Below are 24,351 nucleotides of genomic sequence, written 5' to 3'. Positions count from 1 at the left end.
CATGCGTACATGCACAATTAAGTAGTGAATATCGAGTTCGGCCCACAACTTTGTCCCAGATTTTGGCCCACAGTGAGTTTAAGTTTGACACCCCTGTTCTAAATGAATGAATGGATGAATGGATGGATAAATGAATGAATGGATGGATGGATGGATGGATGGATGGATTCATTTCACAATACCATGTGCTGCCTGAATTGAAGAAGTCATTACTCTGAGTTGCATTATGGACATTGGTGCAGTTAACACCATTTTATTGCATAAAAACGGCAAATTTCAGTGGCTGTAAGGTTGCAGATTTGGATAGAGTACAAATAGAAGTATTCTTACAGATGTAATTACAACACTAATGGTATGATACTACATGGTTTGAACTTTGTAATATCATACTACAAGTGTTGTAATTACATATTTAAGAGTACTTCGACTTCTACTTTATACAACTCAGAAGGTCAGTGCTGCAAGAAAATGTGTGTTTTAAGACACAATGTAATACAAAATCATATGACACGTCATGAAAGATGTTTAACATAACTGTACTGTCATTATGGCAGATCTGACATTAAATATTTTCAAAATTTGTTGGGATTCTTTTTTTGAACATGACAATTAACAACTGAAAGCAAGACAGTTTGTTCTGTGTAAAAATGGGAAATGTAATAAATCTGGATGGTTTTCATTTTTAAATATGATGGTGCTCTGCAGCATTTCACTGAAATATAGGAAACCATACTGTAGTCGAAAGCTCACAACTGCCTATAGTAGATTGAGACATTCACTACCGGTATATTAACAAAAGTATTCCCCAACCTGCCGTGACTCACATGAACTTAACTGCCATCCCATTGAATTTGATATTGGTCCACTGTTTGCAGCTTCAACTCATCTGGGAAAGCTGTTCTCAAGGTTGATGAGTGTGTTTATAGGATCTTTTGACCAAAAGCGTATTGGTGAGGTCACACACTGATGTTGGTGGAGGCTGGTCAAATTCATCCATACCATACCATAGTCTTCCATGTCTTTATGGACCTTGCTTTGTGCACTGGTACACAGTCATACCAAAACATATTGGACATTCCAACGTTGTGGGAACAGTTTGGAACACACCCTACCTCTTCCAACATGATTGTGTGCACCAGTGCACAAAGCAGCAAAGTCCATAAAGACATGGATGACAGATGAGGCCTTCTCAGAAGAGTTGAAGCTGTCGGCCTAATGGCTGCAAAAGGTGGACCGATATCATATTGAACCCCATGGGTTAGGAATAGCAAGGAAGTTCATATGTGAGTCAAGGCGGGTTAGCGAATACTTTTGGAAATATAGTGTATTGGCAAACTCACCAAAGGCTCTTTGCCCAATGTGATGGGACTCTCCAGTTTTGTTGTTTGACCTTTTGACCTTCTTCAGGCATAGCTTTCCATCTTCAAAGCTAGGCCTATAGTGAAGTATGCACATATATCACCATGCACTTGACTTGACGCCAATACACCCAAGTATGGTTCCCCTTGATATACAGTAGGCCATTTATCTGCTGTTCAGTAGATTGCATGGTGTTTTCATATGCTGCAGTGTTGGGGCTTATGGGGCAAAACATGATACCAAAGCTTGACATTAGATGGCGTAGTTTTTCACTGCGCTGTTGTGTTTTAATAATGGCAAAAGAATGCAAATACTGAATGTTTTACTCACAAAGGCGCTCTGTTACCAGCTTGCCCACTCTACAGTTTGTCTTCATAGATTGTTAGTTGGTCAAGAAGGTGATTACAATGGTTTATGCACCACCCCATTCACGCACACAGTGCGCGCCTGTCGTTTTCCTGCTTTGCGTGACGACGTAGCCACTTTTTGATCACATGATGCTGTTTACGTACACTATGGTGCGTACGCGGCTGAGTTCGGTGCGAAGATGGCGGACGAGGAGGCCGAACAGGACTGCAGCGGGTTGCGCGGTGCAAGCACACTAAAGGAAGAACTTCAGGAACGATTAGAAGAGCTTTTAGTTGCGTTGAAGGCTAGCGTCGACTCTCCTGTGCAATCTGCAACACTCTACTGTCAGGCGTTTTGCCAGGTAAGCCCAGCGAATGTTGACGGCTTGTGCAGACAACCAAAATAAAGCTATGTTAGCTAAACCACAGAAGGGCTCATGTATCGCGTTGTAGCCTGCGAAGACTGTAACAATTCAATTGCCTTCTTGCATTCATAATGCGTTGAGAACGCAATCGGTTCACTGCCTCCGATCTATGGATTTTGCACCATTCATGAATATTTGGATCCATGTTTGTGTGTTGTGCATATGATGGACCATGGATGTGTTCACAACAGTGCACAGCTAGCCATGCAACGATAGCTAACTAGCATGGCGAATTGGGTAGCCATTAGGTAGATATACTGTTAATTAAACCTGATTGTCCGTCTGGATAGGATTGGTTTCGTGCTGGTAATAGGCTTTTAGTAATGGGTGTTTGTTGGCGAGCTGTCAACGATACAGCTCGGCCATTTTCATGTCATTCAAATTCTTTCTGACCTGTCAACAACAATCACAAGTGTTCGTCCTTTGGTGTAATATTAACTTTAGCTGCCCAATAACAATGCAACCCACACTTTCACTTTCGAAAAAGTAAGCCGTCGCGACATGAACAGTCAACATATCTACGGAAATATTTCAGTATTGTTGGCAATGCACAGCCCAGTGCACTTTATATCAAGAGAACGTGAACTCCCAATGTAGTAGCCTATGTTGTTGCATTATCATAGCCATTCTTTGAATGAAGTGTTATCGGTTTATCTTTGGCAAAAGAGCACCTGAATTGTCGAAAAAGAAGTATGAAGTACTCAACAAAAAATTAACCATCACATTCCTATAAATTCTTTGGCCTAGGCACAGGAAAGGTTGGGGTAGCCTCCACCTTCCCGAAAGAATAACGGCTAGCTAACTTAACTATGTGTTAGCTTTTTGTATTGGTTGTTTTTTTTTGTTTTTTTCGTATGACTATAGTAAGTATAATATGATATTTTCGTCGATATATCGTCTTAGTTTTCTGGAGGAAGGCGCATACTAAGAATTGAGGCATGTTGGATGTATTGCATCTCGCCTCTAGACTCTTGGCAACCCGAATGATTCACTTTACTGAAAATAATGTAATCATATTCGCTTGCTAGTACATTATGCAAATTAAAATTATACTGATTGTTCGCTCAGTGCATAATGATGTAGTATTCCACTGTACTTTTCTCTTCGTTTTTGGAAGAGTACGACATTGGCAATTGATTCACATGAAATACCTTGGACACTCCCCCTTTATCTCTGAATAGAAAAATGCATGATTGATTAGTACAATACAATATGTATTTATGTAGCACAATAATCACAGCCATGAAGTTGACTCAAAGCGCTTTCAAATACACAGGTACACATTCACACATCAGCTCTGGGGCCTGCCATCGGACACACACACACACACACACACACACACACACACACACACACACACACACACACACACACACACACACACACACACACACACACACACACACACACTAATAATAGTCCTAAAAAAGAACTCTGTTAGTGATCATAGCACGGGCTAATTTCACAACATCAAGATATACTAATGCAGGAAGACTGTGCAGTTCTACTTGTCTCAAGGGCCTCATCAAGGCTGTAAGGAAGGGATCTTGTATGTTTCAACTTGAGGTGGCGCTGTTAGATTCTCCCTGCTGCTGAGAGGAAGCAATAACTTTTGACCTGGCATGCTGGGGTTGTAATTGATGACATTAGTGCATTTCTCATATTACTGCAGTTGAACATTGACCTTTGTATTCAGTTTATTGTTATTTTCAGGAACTGACTTGTAACGCTCTGCTTAACCTCACCGTCAAGTCTTGTCTAGGGCACCTAGCCTAATCATCACAAGTCTTGAGGTTTATTAGCATATTCCACCATGTCTAATATTTGCAGCGTTTCACTCAGACTAAGAAGCATTGTGTGGTCCTGCAGGCAAAAACAGTGCAATTGCTATGCGTGTACCCCCCATGGAAATGAATGTGAGTCTGCTGATCAGTTAGTGATGCTCCATTTTTATGGGCGTGTCTGAATGGCCCAGACTGCCCTGACGGATTACGGTCCCCTTAGCCCTGTCTTACCCTAGCATCTTCAAAGTCATCCTAGGCAACAATGAATTGTGGAACTTTTTTTCATCTCTTAATGGCTCCATGGACCATGTCTGTGCTGAGGCATAAGCTTAGTCCAGAATTGTCCCAACTCCACACCTGTGACTAGTCCCAAGTCTTAGCATCTTGGTTGATTTACATGGCAAGATCCTCCCAATGCCAGGACAGGAAAGCCATCATTAGTTATTTTGTTCAGAGTCCCTCCTTTGTTATTTGGAGTTGTTGGCCCCGCTACATGACAATTTTCATTGGCTATATTATATTAAATATTCATACATTATATTATTCATTTAATATAATATTGACAATTAGATGACTGTGCCATGCGCCCCATCATAATGATCTACTAGTTGCCCCGATTGGACTAGCAATTAGTTATATTATATACACAAATCTTTCACATTCTGCCCTCCAGCATTCCACTAAACATTTTTGTTTCATTGTTGATTGTGCACTGGTATAACGTACGTAATCTTTTATAAAATGTTCACCCAATAGAGAGACACTGTACTGGGGGAAACCCTAGTCCATCGCTCAATCTGATGTCTCTTCTCTTGTTGTTGTGGAGAGCCGTGTGCATTCCAAGTACCGGATGAGTCTTGCTGCATGTATATTGCGTATGTGATGTCCCAACGGGTGGTGTTCATTTTTTGTGTAGAGAACATGGAACATGGCGGTCAATGGGATTAGCCTGACTCTCCCATTGACCACTGGGTAAACCGTATGCCTGGCTGTTTGAAGAATGTGGGAAAACTACGTTGTTGATCACCATGTAATTAATTTGCTAAATGTGTGTTTACTGCTTCTGGGCACGCTACTAAAACAGGCTGTATTTTGACTTGGACAGCAATGGGCTAAATCCTCTGCATGTGGGTCTGCGTGTGCATGTGCATGTGTCCCACCGTAGTTGCCTGCTGTTGCATGAGTTTTGCCAGGGCCAGGGGGGCAGTGGGACGGGACTATGCCACCGTGTTCAACTTCCTCTTTGGAATGCTCAGCTGTTCCCTCCTGCCTCGCATGGGCCCATGATCAAGCTCCAAGAGCTTTCTTGTCTATACTCACACACACACACACACACACACACACACACACACACACACACACACACACACACACACACACACAGTCACACACACAGTCACACACACAGTCACACACACAGTCACACACACAGTCACACACACAGTCACACACACAGACACACACACACAGACACACACACACAGACACACACACAGACACACACACACAGACACACACACACAGACACACACACACAGACACACACACACAGACACACACACACAGACACACACACACAGACACACACACAGACAGACACACACACAGACACACACACAGACACACACACAGACACACACACAGACACACACACAGACACACACACAGACACACACACAGACACACACACAGACACACACACAACAGACATGCACGAGCACACTGTCCCTGTTCATGCCATATGACTCCAGAGCTAGCAGTGTTGCCTACAGCCATGAGCATCTGTGTGTCATTAGTGCTCACTGCCCCCCCCCCCCCCCCTCTGTGTGCCTATTCCACCTCTCCACCCCATGTTGAATCCTCCCCACCAACACCAGCAACACCACCACCAATGACTGCCCTGTGCCCACTGACACCCCGCCCCCCTCCACCGACCAGAGTCCCTTTCCCTCTTCTTAACCGCCCCATGCTGAAACCACTGAACCACCCCCCCACCCCACCAACTGCCCAGTGCCAATTCACCCACCCCCCACCCCACCATGATTATTATGCCTGTCCCCCCTCCCCAACCCTCTTGGGTGCCCCGCATGCTCTAACCCCCTGGAGCCACCTCTCCTCTCCTCATCCCAGCTACAGGCTATCAGGCTGCGGACATCTGAGCTCATTAAAGCTTCCTCAGGCCACTTTTTCCTCCAGCTTGTTGCCATAGAGAGAGAGAATGGGAGAGAGAGAGAGAGAATGGGAGAGAGAGAGAGAGAGAGAGAGAGAGAATGGGAGAGAGAGAGAGAGAATGGGAGAGAGAGAGAGAGAATGGGAGAGAGAGAGAGAGAATGGGAGAGAGAGAGAGAGAGAGAATGGGAGAGAGAGAGAGAGAATGGGAGAGAGAGAGAATGGGAGAGAGAGAGAATGGGAGAGAGAGAGAATGGGAGAGAGAGAGAGAGAGAATGGGAGAGAGAGAGAGAAAATGAGAGAGAGATGGAGAAAATGAGAGAGAGAGAGAAAATGAGAGAGAGAATGGGAGAGAGAGAGAGAGAATGGGAGAGAGAGAGAATGGGAGAAATGAACAAGAGCTGGTGCGATGGAAAACACAGATGGAGAGACAGAATACTTGTAGGAAGGATAGAGGTGCTCATCAATAGGCATGGAGTCAGCTGTTAGGTAGAGCCCAACCCCCTCCTCTCCTCAGATCTGCTTCTAATTAGGATTCGGATAACAGAGAGGACCTCCTCCTTTGCCATGCTACAATAGACATGCTCCTACAACAATGGCGGCTTGTTCACTCCCTGTGGCCTTGCCTTACTGTATTTGTGAGTGAACTTAATCACTTTTTACTGTCACTGCCGTGCCCCAGGTATTGGGATAGGTTTTTTTTTTAATCCAGCTGGCTCATTGGTGTGGTTGGGACAATCTGTGTTTGTTTTACATTGGAGACTGTCATTATATTTTGTCAGCCCTGATGCTTTCTTTGAGGTTTGACAAAGTGACATATTCAAAACTTTCCCTCTGTAGTGCAGTGCTTTTAGGATGTGAGTGATCGCGTATTGGGTCGTTCCCTACTCAAATGTGAATTTGAATATTTTGTTTTTGGCTTGTGCTAGTGCAGAATGATGGATGGACGTGTTTTCAGCACATTTGGGTTAGGGCTGACTGGGGTGGAGTCGAATAGGGTTTGGGCGGTGGGGAGGGAGAGTGACTGCTTGTGAGTTACATGTGTTGCGTACAGTTTGATATTGCTCACTAGGCTGTGTTTTACATGGCCTTAAGTCAGCCTCTGCTCAGCAACTAGGTGACAGCAGTGAAATGACACTGGCCACATTTACATGAGACTTCCTTCAGGATTGAATCAATTTAAATCTGAATAAAACGTCATTCTGCTTTGAAAATATCATGTGAGCACTTCATAATTCGTGATTAAATGAAAGTGGAATGTAAAATCCACAAAACTATTTCATTTTGAGTTATTTCAGAATTTAAAAATATAAGGAATTAAAATTAATATCCTTGTTTATTTTCCCCTGTCAGAATAAATTTGTAGTGGAAAAAAACACAATTCTCAGCAAGAGTCAGCAGGTCATTGCATAATAAATTTCACTTGACCCTTGGCCTAATGATTGGCAGGTGTGTGATGCATTCACCCCAGCTGTTCACTCTCCATGCATTTAAAAATCATGTTCAGTCTCCAGGACTTTTTCTAGGATTTTTTGGCATGAGGGAGCATCATGGCAGGTTACAGGGGGTGAAGGGGGGTGTTCCCCCCCCATGAATGAGAAATTTATTAGGGGCGCTCAAATATATATATATAAAAATAAAAGTATGAGGGTGCACCCACGGAGGTATGAGGGTGGAGCGCCCCTATTTCCCCGTTCAGAAAAAGCCCTGAGTCTCTGTTTAAGCTGCTGTCCACTTCCTGCAGATAGGTCATCAGTGAGAAGAAAAATATTGCACACAGGAGGAAACTCCGATGCCAAACTATACACCTGTGATGATCCTATGATAAATATGCTGACACACCACATAGTTCTCCCTGCTAAAAGCATACTGAACCTGTGCTAATTTCTGGAGCACAGTACTAATGCAAAGTTTTGAATGTAGCATGGGGCCCGTTTTAATGTTGTGATCTTTATCTGATGGGGCCTGTTTTAGTGTTGTGCTCTTAATCTCATCTGAATTTAGTCCCCTGGTTGACTGGAGCACGTTTTACTGTAGCAGCACTCAACATTATATTCAATTACATACACTTAGAAAACAAGCAACTCACAATCATGATTGAGCTGTGGCAACTGATCACAGGGCAAGAAGTCAAAGATATCCAATTATGCAGTCGACGGTTTGGTAGTAAGTTTGGTGGCAAGTTAGACACAGTGATTGTTGAAAGTAGCAGCACAATGTTAATGGGTGGGATGTTGGTACACTCACTGTTCTTGTAACAAGATGTTATTTTCAGTGTTGCACTGCTGTTCTAACAAGATGTGGGTTTCTGTGTTACTTTTTAAAACGTTTGATTTCCTTTGATACACCACACTTGTCTGTAACGATCATGACTATCCCAAAGGGCACGATCAAAGTTATTCCGATAAGAATTACTTGTACAAATTCACATATTTGAGTTTGCATGGGATATTGACTTCAACATCCTTCTTTTGAGTCCTTCGAGTGCTGTTTTTCCTCTTATGAGCTTACCGAACAAGGAAGTGCATAAATGCAAGCAACGTGGTTTGGGAATTAAGCAGCTTCTATATCTGGTCATATTTGCAGTAGGCGAACGATGGATACTTCGCTGTCCCAGAAGTCAACAGGAGTTCGACAACTGTACAGTCATTGGTCATTAGTGCCATCAGGGGGCGGCCCCCCAGTGACTGATCCAGTTCAAAGGTTATGTAAATGGCGTAGCGTTAGTACATCCGAATTGCCACAGACCTACAGGTCTGTGCGAATTGCGCTCACTATTGGCTGGCTTTCTACTTAGAAACTACTGGTCAGGAGGAGTGGACACAGAGTGATGGCTAGTGGTAAGGAGGCAGTGCCTACTACAGAATTCAGATGCAGTCCGTGTATTACAGTGTATATGGGTGGGGGCCTGGTGGTAGGTAGAAATAAGGGAAATGGTGTGTGCGTGCTTGCGTGCGTTAATGGATAGTGAATGGCAGCAGTGGCGTGTAAGAGGCTATGTCTGCATTAGTGGGCTAATTAATGCCTCTCCGTGGGCTCTGCATCATCCTCCTTTAGTCTTGCAGATTCTGCTCATTCTGCACACACCCCCATCACAGCCTCCTACATGCTGTCTTTCTCTCTTTTCCTTTCTCCCTCTCTCCATTTTGATCCTTTCCTCTACCCCTCTCCTTCTCTTCTCTTTCTGCCACCTCCCATCGTTGCCACCCCCCTCCACGTTTCTCTCCACCCTCCCACATGCTGTGTTGCTATACCCCCAGTTGCTCTCTCTCTCTCTCTCTCTCTCTCTCTCTCTCTCTCTCTCTCTCGCTCTCTCTCCCTCCTTGCTGGTTGGGCGGTATGCATTAGCTGAAGCGTCTCAGTGGGGGAGGAGGTGAGACGGCAGCAGCAGCAGCAGCAGCAGCAGCCAAGAGCTCTGCAGCCTCTTCTTCACCCTTGATGGGTTTTATCACGACACGGACCTCATGGGATGCCCTGACAATGCTGAACTTGAGACAGACTCTCTGCTTCCTTTTTTTAAACTCTCCCTCCATCTTCCATGTTATCCGTCTGGACAGACTCTCTGCTTTTCTGTCATCTTTTGTTTTTTACCCTCCCTTCATCCTCCATGTTATGTTATCTGTCTTGTTCTGGATAATGTCTCTGTGCCTGTCCCTCTCTTTTTGACTCCCGCTCACTGTCCCCTGAAGGCGAAAGTGTCTGTTTGGGCTTTAATGAACTCATCACACCCCCACTGTGCACTAGTAATGACATTTTTCTGCATTCACTCACTGTGTGTTTGTTCTTTGTATGCTGTTTTATAGTTTTGTGTGGGAACTTTGTTGGAATTATGGTCTCTTTTTTTTGGCTTATGCGGCAGGGTTGGTGGGGGGAAAATGGTCTTATTAACGCCTTGTGAAGCTTGGTCTCTGTAGAAATGTCTTCGGTTGACCTTTTGTTGTAACCCGATTGTAGTATGGCTGCTTCTGTTAAATTACATTACACCTCAGCCATGGATATAGCTGTAGGGAAGGGCAAGGGTGAAATTCGAACCTGCAACCCTCTGATCTTAAGACCACTGCCCCAACCATTAGGCCACGGCTGCCCCCTCTGTTGTGTATCGCCGCCTGTTGACTGTGCTTGTTAATGCCTGCTGCTTCACTGAAGAGCAGGGTGGGGTAATAACTGCTCCGTCTGGGCTATTTGTACGGCATGTTGATGTTTACACTCGGCAGATTTCTTACTACAGATTTGCAGCCATCTGAGGTCATGTGTGGTAGTACCACCCTATATCCACAAGGGGGTAGTCCAGTGAGGAGACACAAGTGTGAGAACTACCCTGGGAATTTGTCTGCCTGGCTGCCATCTATTCTTGGCTGTCTGTTGTTCCTTCTGAATGAAATGAAATCAGGCACTAGGATGTAAGTTTTGTTTTTGAGTTTTGCATTGTGGCTGAAGACACTGAAGCTTTTCTTGCAGAAACCTTCTAATATCTGTTAGCTAGCATGACAGCACCTCTTGTAAGCTAGTTCTCCGATGTTTCTTTTAAATAAAAGCACTTTGGTGTCATGGAATCGACACATTTATGGATTGGTGAAGTCACTTCAGTTTCAGCCTCTTTTTGGTTTTGGGAACAGAACCACACAGGGAACATGGTCCTAAGTTCAAAGTAAGCCCTGGGATATACCGTAACACAGAATTAACTTTTCCTTTTACAATTATCTTTCTTTTTACACCTCCTTTTCCCTTATTCCACTGGTACTATGCGCTCTATCTTGTTCATCTCATCTGTTTGCTAATGGTCCTCATCCTTCATGGCTCTGGTATTATGTTCTCAGCTTCATCCTCTAAAGCAGACTGAATAAGCTTCTCTCTCTCTCTTTCTCTCTCTCTCTCTCTCTCTCTCTCTCTCTCTCTCTCTCTCTCTCTCTCTCTCTCTCTCTCTCTCTCTCAGACTCTGGTGGAGTATGCAGGCCGCTGGAGGATTGAGGAGAACCCGCTGCCTGTGGTGGAGGTCTACTCGGCCGCCCTGCTCAGCTACTCCCGGGCCTCTGCCTTCCTCTCCACCCAGTGTGAGAACGTCTACCTGGTGCCCGAGAGGCTCTCGCTGTAAGTCAATACTAGTGTTGACGTTCGTGAACGAATCGATTACTAATCGATTTATTAACGGCTCCTAGACGTGAACGATGGGACAACAGAATCCCAGCTGGGAGCCTCTCTTCATTTTTTTTTTCATTCATTTTGTTTCAGCAAAATGTCTGCCTCAGTGTCTGCCTCAGAAGGGCTGAAACGGGTTTTAGTTGGTTTTTTTTGACAAAATAACCTACAGGTGGAGTCAAAAATGCTATCTTAACACTTAATACATAATTCAAAACTACTCAAAAGAGCTTTTTCAAAAGTTTTTAAGGAGCGAGCCACTATGATCCAGATCCCATAAAAGAGCCATAAATCCCAATCCCAACTTTAGTCAACACAGTGCTCCTCATCTCGACATGCCCCAGCCTGTCCCTCGGCAGATATTATGTCACCTCTTCACCAGTTACATCTCTGGCTGATAACTGAATGTTGCTTTAGCACAGCATATCAGTGATGTTAAGGACCAAAGGAGTGATTGACTGACATGGTCGTTTCCCTATCCCCACCCGGTCTCCCTCTCAATTTATTTTCTTGTCTGTCTCTCAGGAAAAGGCAAATATTGTTTTACTCTGTGAGAGATTCTGAGATGAGGTGCAATGGTGCAGTAACTTAGTATGTCAGACAATCTGTATGAAAATAAAGACATTTTCAAAAAACTTTTCCTATTTCTGTCCCAGAGCAGGTATGTTGCCTACAGACTTACAGAGATGTATGCTGCCCTGTAGGGCTGGGCAATAGGACTGTACATATCGTTATCGTGATAGAGGAGGAAGGGGACGATATACATGGTTCTATCTTTTTTTCCATCTAATTTTAGCCATTATTACAGCTGATACACAATTTGATATAAATTAATAACATTTCGTGTTGTCACTGTGCACACTCAAAGAAGATTCATTTTAAAGAAATGTGGGTTTTGCGACACAACACAATAAAGAGAAAATAAAGAGAATTACTGAATATTGAAAAATTGTGGTATATTATGATGTATACCGTTATCATGATATAAAATTATCCATATCTAGATACATGTTTTTTTTTCATATTGCCCAGCACTACCACCCTGCTCTTCATAGATACTGCCATTCCCCTAAGCTGTCTGGAGAAGATGGTGTTAAACCATCCAGTATCTACCACTCATATGTGCCTCTGGTGCTCTTAAAGCTGCCGCTGGGATCTGATTTAACTCACAGCATTTTCTGTAACAGGTTGACAGGGTGTATGCAGGGTTTTAAAAAGTATTAAAAGGTGATACATTAAAAAGTCAAAATTTAATGGCCTTAAAAGTAGTAAATTTGCTCAAAAGGTATTTTTTTTTTTTTAGTTGTACTATTTTGACCAACAAAATGATTGATTGTGTATCTTAGGGCAGTCATGGGTACGCGGTTAGGGCGTCAGATTGCCAACCTGACAGGTTGGTGGGGGGAGTAATTAGCCAGTGCTCTCCCCCATCCTCCTCCTTGACTGAGGTACCCTGAGCATGGTACTGTCCCACCGCACTGCTCTCTTTCAGGCGTCTTTTTTTGAAAAATGAAAGTGTAATGTAATGTTAAGCAGGTAGAAATTACAAAAGATGTCTTGCCAATACTCGCATCGGAGTGTTGTGATGGCTGTAAAAAAAATTAAAGGTAGTGAAAAAGGGTATTAAATGGTAGTAAATTTGACTTCAAGATTGGTGTATATACCCTGGTTGAGTTCTGTCGTCATCTGACATGTAGAGGAGCTTAAAAGGTTACAAAGGCTGATCCTGATTGATGCACTCATCATGAAACTGGTAAATGTGGCAATGACGTCTGCAAAAAAGTGCCCTGTCAAGATATTAACACCTCAGTTGAAACCGTAAGTTACACAACCATAAGACGCTTCCCAATCATGTCAGTTATTTGGTCAGTCTCATCTATGCGAATCCACTGGAACAGTTTTTGACATAAACATACAGATCGGTTGAGTTTTGTTTTGTCAGGGGCAAAGGCAGTAAACAATAGGTGTGGAGAAATGTTTCAGAATTGACACTGATGTTGTTCCCTAAAATCAAACGCCAATTTAAATGCATCGCTTACCCTTGGTCTCTTTTAGTCCTTAATTCTACTGCTATATTTGGACTTTAAAATTACTCTGTTGTTGCGCATGGAACATAATCCAATATTACCTCTGCTGTGATGATGGTAATGATGATGATGCTGATGATACACAAAGGGGCAATATGAGCGTCTCTGTGCAATAGCTCATCATGTGTTGCATTACTCTTCTGATAGTCTACAAGTCACTGAATGGCCTAGGCCCTAAATATATTGTTTAGCAATATGATCCTTAAAGATGTCTTAGGTCTTCAGAGTCTCCTCTACTGGTTGTGCCTAGAGTAAAAGTCAGATGGGGTGAAATGGCATTTAGTTATTATGTCCAAATTATAACGGCCCCAACAGCATTGTGTTTTAAGAAGCAATTCAAAACAGCTTTATTTTTATTGCCCTAGGTCATTGTTAGTTATCTACTCTCTGTAATACTTTTTACAATATATATGTGTATTTTCCTCTTCTCCTTTCTTTCTCTCTAGCACATTGAATGAAAGTCATGAATGATAATGTGCTGTGCAGGTCCTACTGCTTTGCTATTATTGCTGTTGCGAGCGACAGCTCATCATGTGTTATTGCTGTTGTCATCCCCAGGAGCTATCTGGAGCTGCTCCTATCACTCCCCGACAATTCCCCACCGTCCCTCTGGCAGCTGTTTCAAGCTTCTGTGCAGGTACCGAGATGACTCCCTTTATTGTCAAATGTATGATGTTCCAAAATTTGGTGTTATAAACAAGGTAGCATTAGCTATGAATGGAATCTAAGTGAGAATGTGCAGTAGCACAATGCTGTCTTTTTATCCGGAGGTGTAATTCTAGCTAAATTAAGTGTCATCTTCATATTGCTGTTCAGCTTTTACGAAAAAATTCTGTTACTTGGTATTACTCATACTGAAGTTTATTTACTCACATTGAGTTGTGTTTTTCTTCATGTTTTTATTTTCTTTTCTTTTTTTTCTCTGTAGTCTGCACATGACCAGTTGCAGAAAAATGGCATTTCCCAGCTGCACTTGTTGGCCAGGTTGGCAGAGGAGTCTGGAGTCTGGAGCTGCAGCACACTGCAAAGCATACTCTCCAACGAGGCGCCGCAAACTGACAAAGGTCTGGTTTGTTTGTATTTTTCTGCTCTTTTTAAAATAGATTCTTTGTTGGTTTTGTCATTGCTGTCTCTACTGCATTTATCACCAACTTTTGTCACTTATCATGAACTGAACTATTCTGTATGGTGTTTTGGGTCCAATTAAATAAAGTGAACCCCCCTAACAAATTATGTAACTATGTAGTCATCTATTACATTGTACATGTAATACAAACTGCTGGCTGGTTTTATGGATGTTTTTTTTTTACTATTATTTCTGCAGTGCATCCATTCCTTGCTGTGGAGGGCCCCATTTTGTTGGAGATGAGGATAAAGCACCTGATCAAAGAGGGCCACCTGAGCAAGGCTGCCCTGCTGGCCAAGGCCTGCTTCGAGTTCCCCGAGTTTGAGGGCAAGGGGCATTTCAAACAGATGTACCTCGTCAGCATCTGCAATGTGGCCGAGCAGGAGCAGTTGATGGAGGAGGTATTTCCAGTTTCCAGCTTTTTTTGTTTTAAATTTTTTAGTGTGTAAGAAAGATGACGAAACTTAACCCTTATGGGGAAAACTGTTGCACTGCAGCGTCATAACTGCAGTATTATGTGTAGAATATTAGTGTAGAGAATGCAGTGGGGTTTTTTTTGGACACTCAAGGACTGCATTTTTAATGCAGCGTGCCATGTTTTTGGAATGACAGAATTTCTTATCAGTATGACCAGATGTGCTTAACTCTCCCACTGAAATCATAAAGCATGGTAGACATGCACGCCGCAAGAAACCACAATTGTACAGCTTTGCTGTTTTGAAATATGACTCTTGGAATCAGTTGAAGACAGAAAAGAAATGTTTGCTGTCCTCTATGGAGATTAAAGAAAAATGTTCTTGTCTCTTATATCTCAGATATCAAAGGTGGACTGTAAGGATGCGCTGGAGATGATCTGTAATCTGGAGTCGGACGGGGATGAGAGGGGAGCGTTCACTCTGTGCTCTGCCTTTCTCACCCACCAGCTCCTGCATGCTGACTCGTACTGTGCTTGGTAGGTCACCAAAGCTCTTGTGATCTTTGAAGCTTATAACCATTGTGTGCTCGTTTATATCCCTCAAAGTTGCTTTCATTGTCCTGGTACATCCATGAGACTCTGTGTCTGAACACTTTTATTTAGTTATGTCAGTTTGTTTTTAAAACACGTCAGACTAATTCATTAATTAATGTGTGATTCTTTTGAAAATGAGACGTGCACACTGCACTATTTAATGAGTTGCTTGTGTTTAATCTTTTAATTATTCGTAGGGAACTTACTTTATTTTGGAGCAACCTGCTAAAGCGCCAAGAATCGTCGGAGCAAGGTTATCTAGAACGGTGTCGGCAGATGTCCAAGTTATCCAAAACCGTTTTCCACATCCTGTTCTTCATCAAAGTCATTCAGTCAGAGGTGAGAATGGCCTTTATTAATCATAGTCATGTACACGCACAACATACACTAGATTAACCTATTCAAATGACCTGTTCATTTACCCATGATGTTTTGGATGTCAAGTTTGTCAGTTTCTTCATCTGTACAGGTCTTTCATATCATTCACAGGGATATTGAAATTGCGTTGCTCTTCTGTCCTATACAAAGACATAGACATACACAGGACTGACATTTAACAAGACATGCATTAAAGTGCAAGACAGGACCAATAACAATGTTAACCGAACTTCAGACACGTTAATAAATGCACCCTCTTGTTCTCTCTCCTTCTAGGTCAATGAGGTTGGCTTGCCATTGTGCATTGAAATGTGCATCAAGGCTCTCCAGCTGGAGTCTGTGGATGGCAAGACGAGGGCCACAGTCTGCAAGACCATCTCGTGCCTGCTGCCCACGGATCTGGAGGTGAAGAGGGCCTGTCAGCTCACAGAGTTTCTCATCGAGCCCACGGTAGACTCCTACTATGCCGTGGAGACGCTGTACAACGAACCCGACCAGAAGCTGGAGGAGGAGAATCTACCCGTCCCCAACTCCCTGCGCTGCGAGCTTCTGCTGGTCTTCAAAACCCAGTGGCCCTTCGACCCAGAATTCTGGGATTGGAAGGCGCTGAAGCGTCGCTGTCTCGCTCTGATGGGCGAGGAGGCGTCCATCGTGTCGTCCATTGATGAGCTCAACGATGACGAACAGCCCGTGGAGGACGACCAAGAGCACGAGGATTTTAAAGATGTGACTGAGTGCTTTGTGGACACTACAAATGAACTTAAGGAAATAACGGATCAGAGGCAGAAAAATAGAGAAGTTAAAAAACTGAGGGAGAAGGGTTTCGTCTCGGCCAGGTTTAGGAACTGGCAGGCCTACATGCAGTACTGCGTCTTGTGCGACAAGGAATTTCTCGGACACAGGATCGTGCGGCACGCTCAGACTCACTACAGAGACGGACGCTACAGCTGCCCGATTTGCACACAGACTTTTGACGCCAAGGAAACACTGGTGCCACACGTAGCGTCCCACGTAAAGCTGTCGTGCAAAGAACGTTTAGCTGCGATGAAGACCACTAGGAAATTGGCCAAAGCGGCTGCAGCAGCACCAGCAGCGTCTCTCAAATCGAAAGCAGGTGAAAATCAGGAGCGCAAAGCTAAGGTGAAAACCAATAATGTAAACGGTGACCCCGGACATGACACTGGGGACCCTGCACATACTGCAGGAGTTGGGAGTGCCCAGGAATCAGTTGAGGAAAATGTATGCCCAGTACCAAATTGCAGAAAAGGGTTCAAGTACTTCAAAAATTTGCTTATTCACGTTAGAGACCACGGTGACAACGAAGAGGCGAAACGCTTCTTGGAAATGCAGAACAAGAAAGTGGTCTGTCAGTATTGTCGCCGGCAGTTTGTCAGCGTCACTCACCTTAATGACCACTTGCAGGTGCACTGTGGTGCCAACCCCTATATCTGCATACAGCTCAATTGCAAAGCCTGTTTCAACTCGAATGCTGAGCTTCTCGTCCACAGCAAGGAACATGAGTACTTTAAAGCTAAGTGCATGTTCCCTGGCTGTGGGAAGATTTTCTACGAGGCGTACATGCTCTACGACCACGAAGCTCAGCATTACAAAACGTTCACGTGCAGAGTCGATGGTTGCGGAAAGATCTTCCACTCGCAGGCGCAGTGGGACGAGCATCAGCAGGAGCACATCCAGAATGAGGATGACGATGAAGAGACGGACAGTGACACCACTGAACAGCCCAGTGAAATTGCCACCAACACACACCAACTCTCTGGCCAGGCTAATAGCCCAGTCGGCCCTCACCAAATAGACCCAAGTCAGTTGCAAAACATTTCCCAACGAGGTATACAACAGCAGCATACCTTGATTCAGCCCTCGGAACCCCCAAAAGTCAAGCACTCGATTGAGAACATGCTAAATAGTTTTGGCTCCCTCCCTACACACGAGCCTCTTGCAAATCAAATTAAAGCTGAGCCGGTTGACCATACGCACTTCCCGTTGCAGGAAGTCTCTTACCCAAAAGTCCCCATGAATCAGCCCTCAATGAACGTCCACCATCCTCATGCAAATCAGTCTGGGCCACAGGATCCCCATGCAGGAGCATACATGTATGATCCCATGCAAAGTGTGCCAAACACTGCAATGCCCCCGGCTCCTTCATATCACGGTGTGGAAAACTTCCAACAGTTTCCCATCACTGACGGTTTACAACCTCAACATCCTCAACCTTACATTCAGCAACCGTATGCCCCTCAAAGTCATGTTAACATGAGCCACAATGCTGATTTTAGTGGCCATGTCCCAGCGCCGTATCAGAGCATGCCAGCTAGTCATATGCCTTCAGTGGGCCATGCGTCAAACCCTGTTGCGATGATGCCGGGAAATATTCCGCCCGCCTCCCAGGCCCTGCCTGCACGACTGGCTCCCCAGCCTCTTAACGGCCACTGCACCGCCACTCAAATGGTGCACCCCCCTCCTCCTGGCCCCAGTGTTCAGACCCAGCCGGAGGTGGAGAAGGAGAGACACCGCTGCGTGTTTGAGAACTGTGATCGAACGTACAGCTCCTACCGAAGTGTTACCAAGCACATGAAGGCAGTGCATCCAGACTTTTATGTGCAGTGGAAGATGGAAAAGAAGACCAACAGAGTGTCCACGGTGGTGCCGAGAAGCACAAATACTTTGCCTGGTCCGCAACAACAAGCTGGAAGCAGAGTGCCACCTTCCCCACAACAGCAGATAAATGCTCTTGGTCAACCCTCACCCTATCCCACACCATGCCAGACCTCAAATGGTCCGACTCTGTCCTGCCATTCAATGGCACTCTCGGATGAAGCTCTGCCTGATGAAATGGACAGTATCTTGAATCCCATCCTAATGACGCAATTGGGCAGCTCCCCTAACCAAATGCCTTCATTACCATCGTCACATGTGAACCCACCATGGCATGGTCCACATTTAAACAATGTCGGTGCTCAACAGTCAAACCAGTGCACTTCTCAGTTTAATCCTGACCCCCATGGACTGCATAGTAACACTTATACCTCACAGTATAACAACACTGGTCAACACTCCACAGGTGTCCATAATCAAAATATGAGTCATTGTTCATTACAAACCTACGAAGGAATTACAAACCCCCATATTCCACCACATTTAAACAGCAGTCAGCACCTGACTGATAAATCCAGGGACGGATATCACTCTGTTAATGGTCAGTGCTATTCTGACAATCTCAGTGGAAGAACACGGTTTCCAGCCGTTAGTCATGTGACTCCATCCGACATGAACAGGACTAACAACGCCATGCTCCCATCGCATATGAGCACAGAGTCTGGCCCTTCGTTGCCCTCGTATCAAAATAATTCTGGAGTTAATGAGCAACACAGGGGTCCGCCAGCACATCCATACAACCAACAAACACCAATTAATTCCGTGCCAGTGGTGAAGCAAGAGGAAAAGGATGTGGATGTGAATAAAACAAAGACGGAAGACAATTCTGACTCGGGTAAAACAGGCAAAGATTCTCAAGACAATTCAGAGAACGGGGAGAAGAAACGAAAGCGAAACAGAAGGACAAAGTGGCCTGCCATTGTACGGGATGGAAAATTCATCTGTCCTAGATGTTTCAGAGAATTCCAATGTCCTAAATCTCTTGGAGGTCACTTGTCAAAAAGATCTCACTGCAAAGGTTTCGATGAAACGGACCTTACTGCAAGCTTGCCATCATCGTTCCTTGATTTGCTAAATTCACCACATATTACAAACTCCCCACAGTCTGCCTCATCACCACAGTACAACTTCAAAGATGAGCCTTTTGAGCCCATCCCCAAAGGCCCACTCGATCCTAAATTATTCCCCAATGTTAGCTTCCCTCAAGCAACTAGCAACTCGTATAGTGTTGACCAAAATAATGTGATTGCCAAACAGGTATTGGATCATTCAGCAATTCCTGGTTTATATGACGCACCGGGGCAACAACAGGCTTACCAAAACCCCAGTGGTAGCTATTCATCAGGCAGACTCTTGCATGACAATACAGTGATGCAGCATGCGGCCAATGATCAACTGAAGACTGAAAGTCAGCCTCCCGGTCAGACCTACACTCAGTCTTCTGACCCATTATTTGGGGATGACTTTGGTGACCCTCTGATCTCTCAGTTCTTGTCTGAAAACCAGCCACTCTCCTCTCTAAATACTCTTCCGCCAGATCACGTCAATCAAATATTGAGAGCGGAAACTCTAATGAAAATGAAGGAGATTAAAAGTAAGGCCACTGCCCCCAATGCAACTGGCCTTTCAAATGACGGGCTTCTTTCGGCGATGGCCAACCTAGCTCAAAACCTCATGACAGACCCACACCAGCTACTCGCCTCCCCAGACAGTCAGACCTCATCAGGCTCTGCTGGCCTTTCAGCTGACAGCCAAAAGGACCACTCCGAGCAAAATGTTAAGAAAAGATTGCGTGAGCAAATCCTCTCCGGTGAGATTCACAGGAGAAACAGCTCGTCTCATACACCCAACACTGAGTCTAGTGGCAGCTCCACACCTTCGTCAGCCTCCAATCAGGCGAAAGGAGTCAATATGGTTTCTCCTCCCTGTAGTATTGGGCCAATGACCTTTCAAGGTGAAGAGAGATTTCAACTGGATAATAAAGTTATGGCCACTGCAGCACCAATCCCACCTGTCAGTGCCATGCCATCGCTACAGAATTGTCAACCTAATGCTGGGCTCACACAAACTCATCAGATGCCCTTAGCACAAAGTGCAGAGGCAGGGACAGACTCTAAACAAGGTATTCTGCCCTCTGAAGGTTCAGTTGATACCATGTTTGAAATTCAGAGGTATTTTGAAATGATGGACTTGGATAGAGAAGGCATCCGTTGTGCTGACTCTGTGGAAGCCAAGGTTTCCATCGAGCCTACTTGCAGTACCAACATAGTTGATTCAAATATTATTACCAGTGGAGAGACACCTTTGGAGACCCACGCTGACTTCCAAAAACCATTCACCTGTGATGTCCCAGATTGTCAGTACAAAGCTATGACAAAAGATGCACTTTTCAAACACTTTTATAAGGCCCATAACTACTCTGAAGAGATGTTAAGTCAATTGAGGAAAAACTTGAAATTTGCTCCATTCAGCTGCCAAATGTGCGGCAAGACTTTCACTCGTAATTCCAATCTTAGGGCTCATTGCCAAGTAGTTCACAGCCTCTCGCAGGAGGAGATGGTAAAAATGAAAATTAAGCGCTCATATAATAAAAGAATGGAAGGCGCTGATGGGTCAACCACTCATCCACTTCAGAGTCCTGCATTGCATTCAGAGTACCAACAGAAAAACAGTCAGAGAGTACCCAACCCATTGGCTGAGTTGGAGAAAATCAAACCAGAGTGTCTGTTGGCTCCATTCGCACATGCCACTGCACCAAGCGCCACCTTTTCAGATGTGACACAGGATAAGCCTCATCATGCTGGTTCACACATGACACAGCAAATTAGACCCAGTCATACAGTCACACAGGCAACTGTTCAGCCTGAAATGGTTCCTACTGGACCAGTCCCTGTGAGTAATGTAAAGATGGAACAGAGGTCAAAGATCGACCCGCTTCCTGCACAACATCGACTTCAAGGCCTGCAAGCTAGAAGCTCTTTACCAGTAGAGAGTCCATCTCCGTACCACGATAGGTCTGCCTTGCCCCCCTCTGCAAATTCATGCAGTACACTGTCTCCAGAGAAGAACGCTAAACCCACAAACTCGAGAGTGGCAAAGCCCAGAACAGACACTCCCAAAAAGGCCAAGGAGAGGAAGCCAGAGACGGAGGATGCGTTCAGTCCGTATCGTCCGTATCGCTGTGTTCACCAGGGGTGCACAGCAGCCTTCACCATTCAGCAGAACCTCATCCTGCATTACAAAGCCGTTCACCAGTCAGCTTTGCCACATCTACAGATTAACAATGAGGGGGAGGATGGGGACCAGGCAGAGGGAGAAAATGAGGAGCAGGAAGATGAGAATGAAGCAGAGGGTGAGGTAACACCCATCACAGAGTTCAGGTGCCAAGTCAAAGACTGCTCTAGGATTTTTCAAGAGGTGACTGCTCTGCTGCAACATTACCTGCAGCTCCACAAGTTCAAAATGGACAAGGCGGGTGCCCTCCTCTCCAGCATCAACCTGGGCCGGTTTAGATGTGACCAACCTGGATGCACCAGGTCTTTCACAGCTTTTTGGAAATATGTTGCCCATACGGAAAAAGATCACAAGGAGGCCAAAATGCCCAAAGTGGAGGCTGTTGAGGGCATGTTCAGGTGTGACGTTGAAGGCTGTGACTGTGCCTACACCACCCGCCACAACCTGCTGCGACACACCATGAAAAAGCACCAAGACCTGTACAAACTCCAGCTCATGAATCAACAAAAAATTGAGGAGAGGACAAAGCCAATATCCAGAAAGGCCCAGTACAGTGACTCTGACGGAAAAGAAAACATTGAGAACAACACAAAGATGACACAAAAGGTGAGCGATAAGAAAAGAAAGGATGTAGAGGAGAACCACTGGACAAAGTATGGAAAGCCGTCTCTGAAGGGAATGGACGAGGCTGCCGCTATGTGTACGAAAAACTTCCCCTTGCAGTATCCGTGCATGATAAAGGGGTGTGAGTCAGTGATGAACTCTGAGAAAAATGCCTTTAAGCATTACGTCAAGCACGGCCTGTCTGAGAAGTATCTCGAAGAGCAGAGAAGCCATTTCATATTCTGCAAGAAGATGCCGCGCTCCAAATTCCGCAGGTCGACCAGAAGTGACGACACGGAGGAATCCGAGGACTGTTTCCTGGAGACTTCAGAGTCTGAAGAAACCGGCCCAGATGGATCTGAATTTTCAAAGCCGACGTCAGAAAAGGAGAGCACAGAGCCTGAACTATCGGACACGAAGGCGGCTAATGAAGGGTCGTCTGACTCGTCGGTGGTGGTGAAACGGAAAAGGGGCCGCCCACGAAAAACAGAGCGTCGTCACCGGGCCCCCCAGCAACGCAGGTCAAGCGGTAGATTGAGAACTAGGAATCACTCCATCAATTATGCCGACACTGGCTCAGACTCCAACATCTCAAGCCCAGCCCCAGCAGCAGAGGACAATCCTGAACAGGTGGCTGCAATAAACTCATTCAGGCCTATGGGATTTGAGATGTCGTTCCTTCAGTTCCTGGAGAAGAAATCCTGCAGCTCTTTAAAAAGACGCTCCAGTGACGACTCGATAGTCGACCTCCCGTGTAAACGAATGTCCAACGTCCACCTGAAAAACGCCACAGTCCTGTGCACACGAGCGGACACTAGTTGTTATTACAAAGAGATTCAAAGGTATGTGGATTTCAGAAATCCAGAAAAGCTGACCTCGCTCAGGAATGTGACGTTTGCGTTAGAGAAGTCGTTGGCAGGTGTAGCAGACCTCCTCCTTAGGCAGCTTCATGAAATGCGCCCCACTGTTATTCTTCATAAATAGCCAGACGCTCAATTACAAAGACTTACTGACTGACTGCCTGAATGTCTTCATTTTAAGTAATCAGTACTCAGGATTTGGACTGCTGCAACATTTGCTGCGGAATGGTGCCCATTAACATGGATTATCTTTGTGAAAAAAATTGCTCATTTTAAAATCATGTGATACTAGGTCTGAACAGCTTGCGTATTGACATGTTCCAGTGAATTGAAATATTAAGATTCGATCACCAAAAATGATCATATGTTCATTTTAACGTTGCTCTGTAGTTGCAGAGTTAACTCTTATATAATGTGAAGCATGGTTCCCCCACCCACCACCACCCTTCTCCATATCATGTTGCCTTGGTATTATGTATTTAAAAAAGATTTTTTTTTAAACTCATCACATCGTCCAGCCCCCTTTGGTTGTATAAAATAATGTGTAGGTTCTGTGGTACTCCTGGTAGATACTTAAGTGGTTCTGAACGAATTATCCTTGTAAATGTGTAATTGTAGATAGTCCTCTCTGTCCCTGTGTACATATTGACTATGAGACTGCTGCATTTACCAGCTGTCGGTCAGAAGATAAAAAAGTGTTCCTGTGTTTCTGTTACTAAACAGACAATGGTTGTCCATCTTATACACGCCTTTTGTTTATATTGTATTTTTTGCCTTTCTTGAATGAAATTGTCTTAAAGCCCATGCTTAAAGCATATGTCACAAACCACCATCACTTGGTTGTGATTTCTCCACCCTCAGATGAAGTATATAGCATCTTCATGCCTTTCTTGTTTGTCACCCAACTCGCAATACACCAGCATTTTTATATACTCCTGGGGACTGTGGTGGATTACTTTTATTTTGAAATCAAAACGGTTCCATTTGTATGTAAAACTGCAGACACTGGATGCTTTATTTGAAAGATCTTTATTATGTATAAAATGGTTTCAAAGAATATATGTCCTGTTTCATTATTACATATTCTTTTCTTATTTACATTTAGTGTTAAAATATATAAACACTATTGAGGCAATAAATTATTTGAATATATTTTACTCT

At 44.4% G+C, this 24,351-nt stretch overlaps 1 protein-coding gene across 1 annotated transcript; it reads left to right on the top strand.

Annotated features, from left to right (window-relative positions):
* Positions 1-1,906: 1,906 nt before the first annotated feature.
* On the top strand, positions 1,907-24,249 carry znf292b (zinc finger protein 292b). Its single transcript, XM_063222765.1, has 8 exons — positions 1,907-2,068; positions 11,018-11,172; positions 13,866-13,944; positions 14,236-14,371; positions 14,632-14,834; positions 15,249-15,385; positions 15,640-15,781; positions 16,097-24,249. Exons 1-8 carry the CDS (start codon positions 1,907-1,909, stop codon positions 23,312-23,314), a joined length of 8,232 nt encoding a protein of 2,743 aa, XP_063078835.1. The 3' UTR covers positions 23,315-24,249.
* Positions 24,250-24,351: the final 102 nt, after the last annotated feature.

This window comes from Engraulis encrasicolus, chromosome 18 (genome assembly GCF_034702125.1).
Source record: "Engraulis encrasicolus isolate BLACKSEA-1 chromosome 18, IST_EnEncr_1.0, whole genome shotgun sequence".
Lineage (NCBI taxonomy): Eukaryota > Metazoa > Chordata > Actinopteri > Clupeiformes > Engraulidae > Engraulis > Engraulis encrasicolus.
The sequence above is the reverse complement of the archived record's forward strand: the minus strand, read 5'-3'. Positions and strand labels throughout refer to the sequence as shown.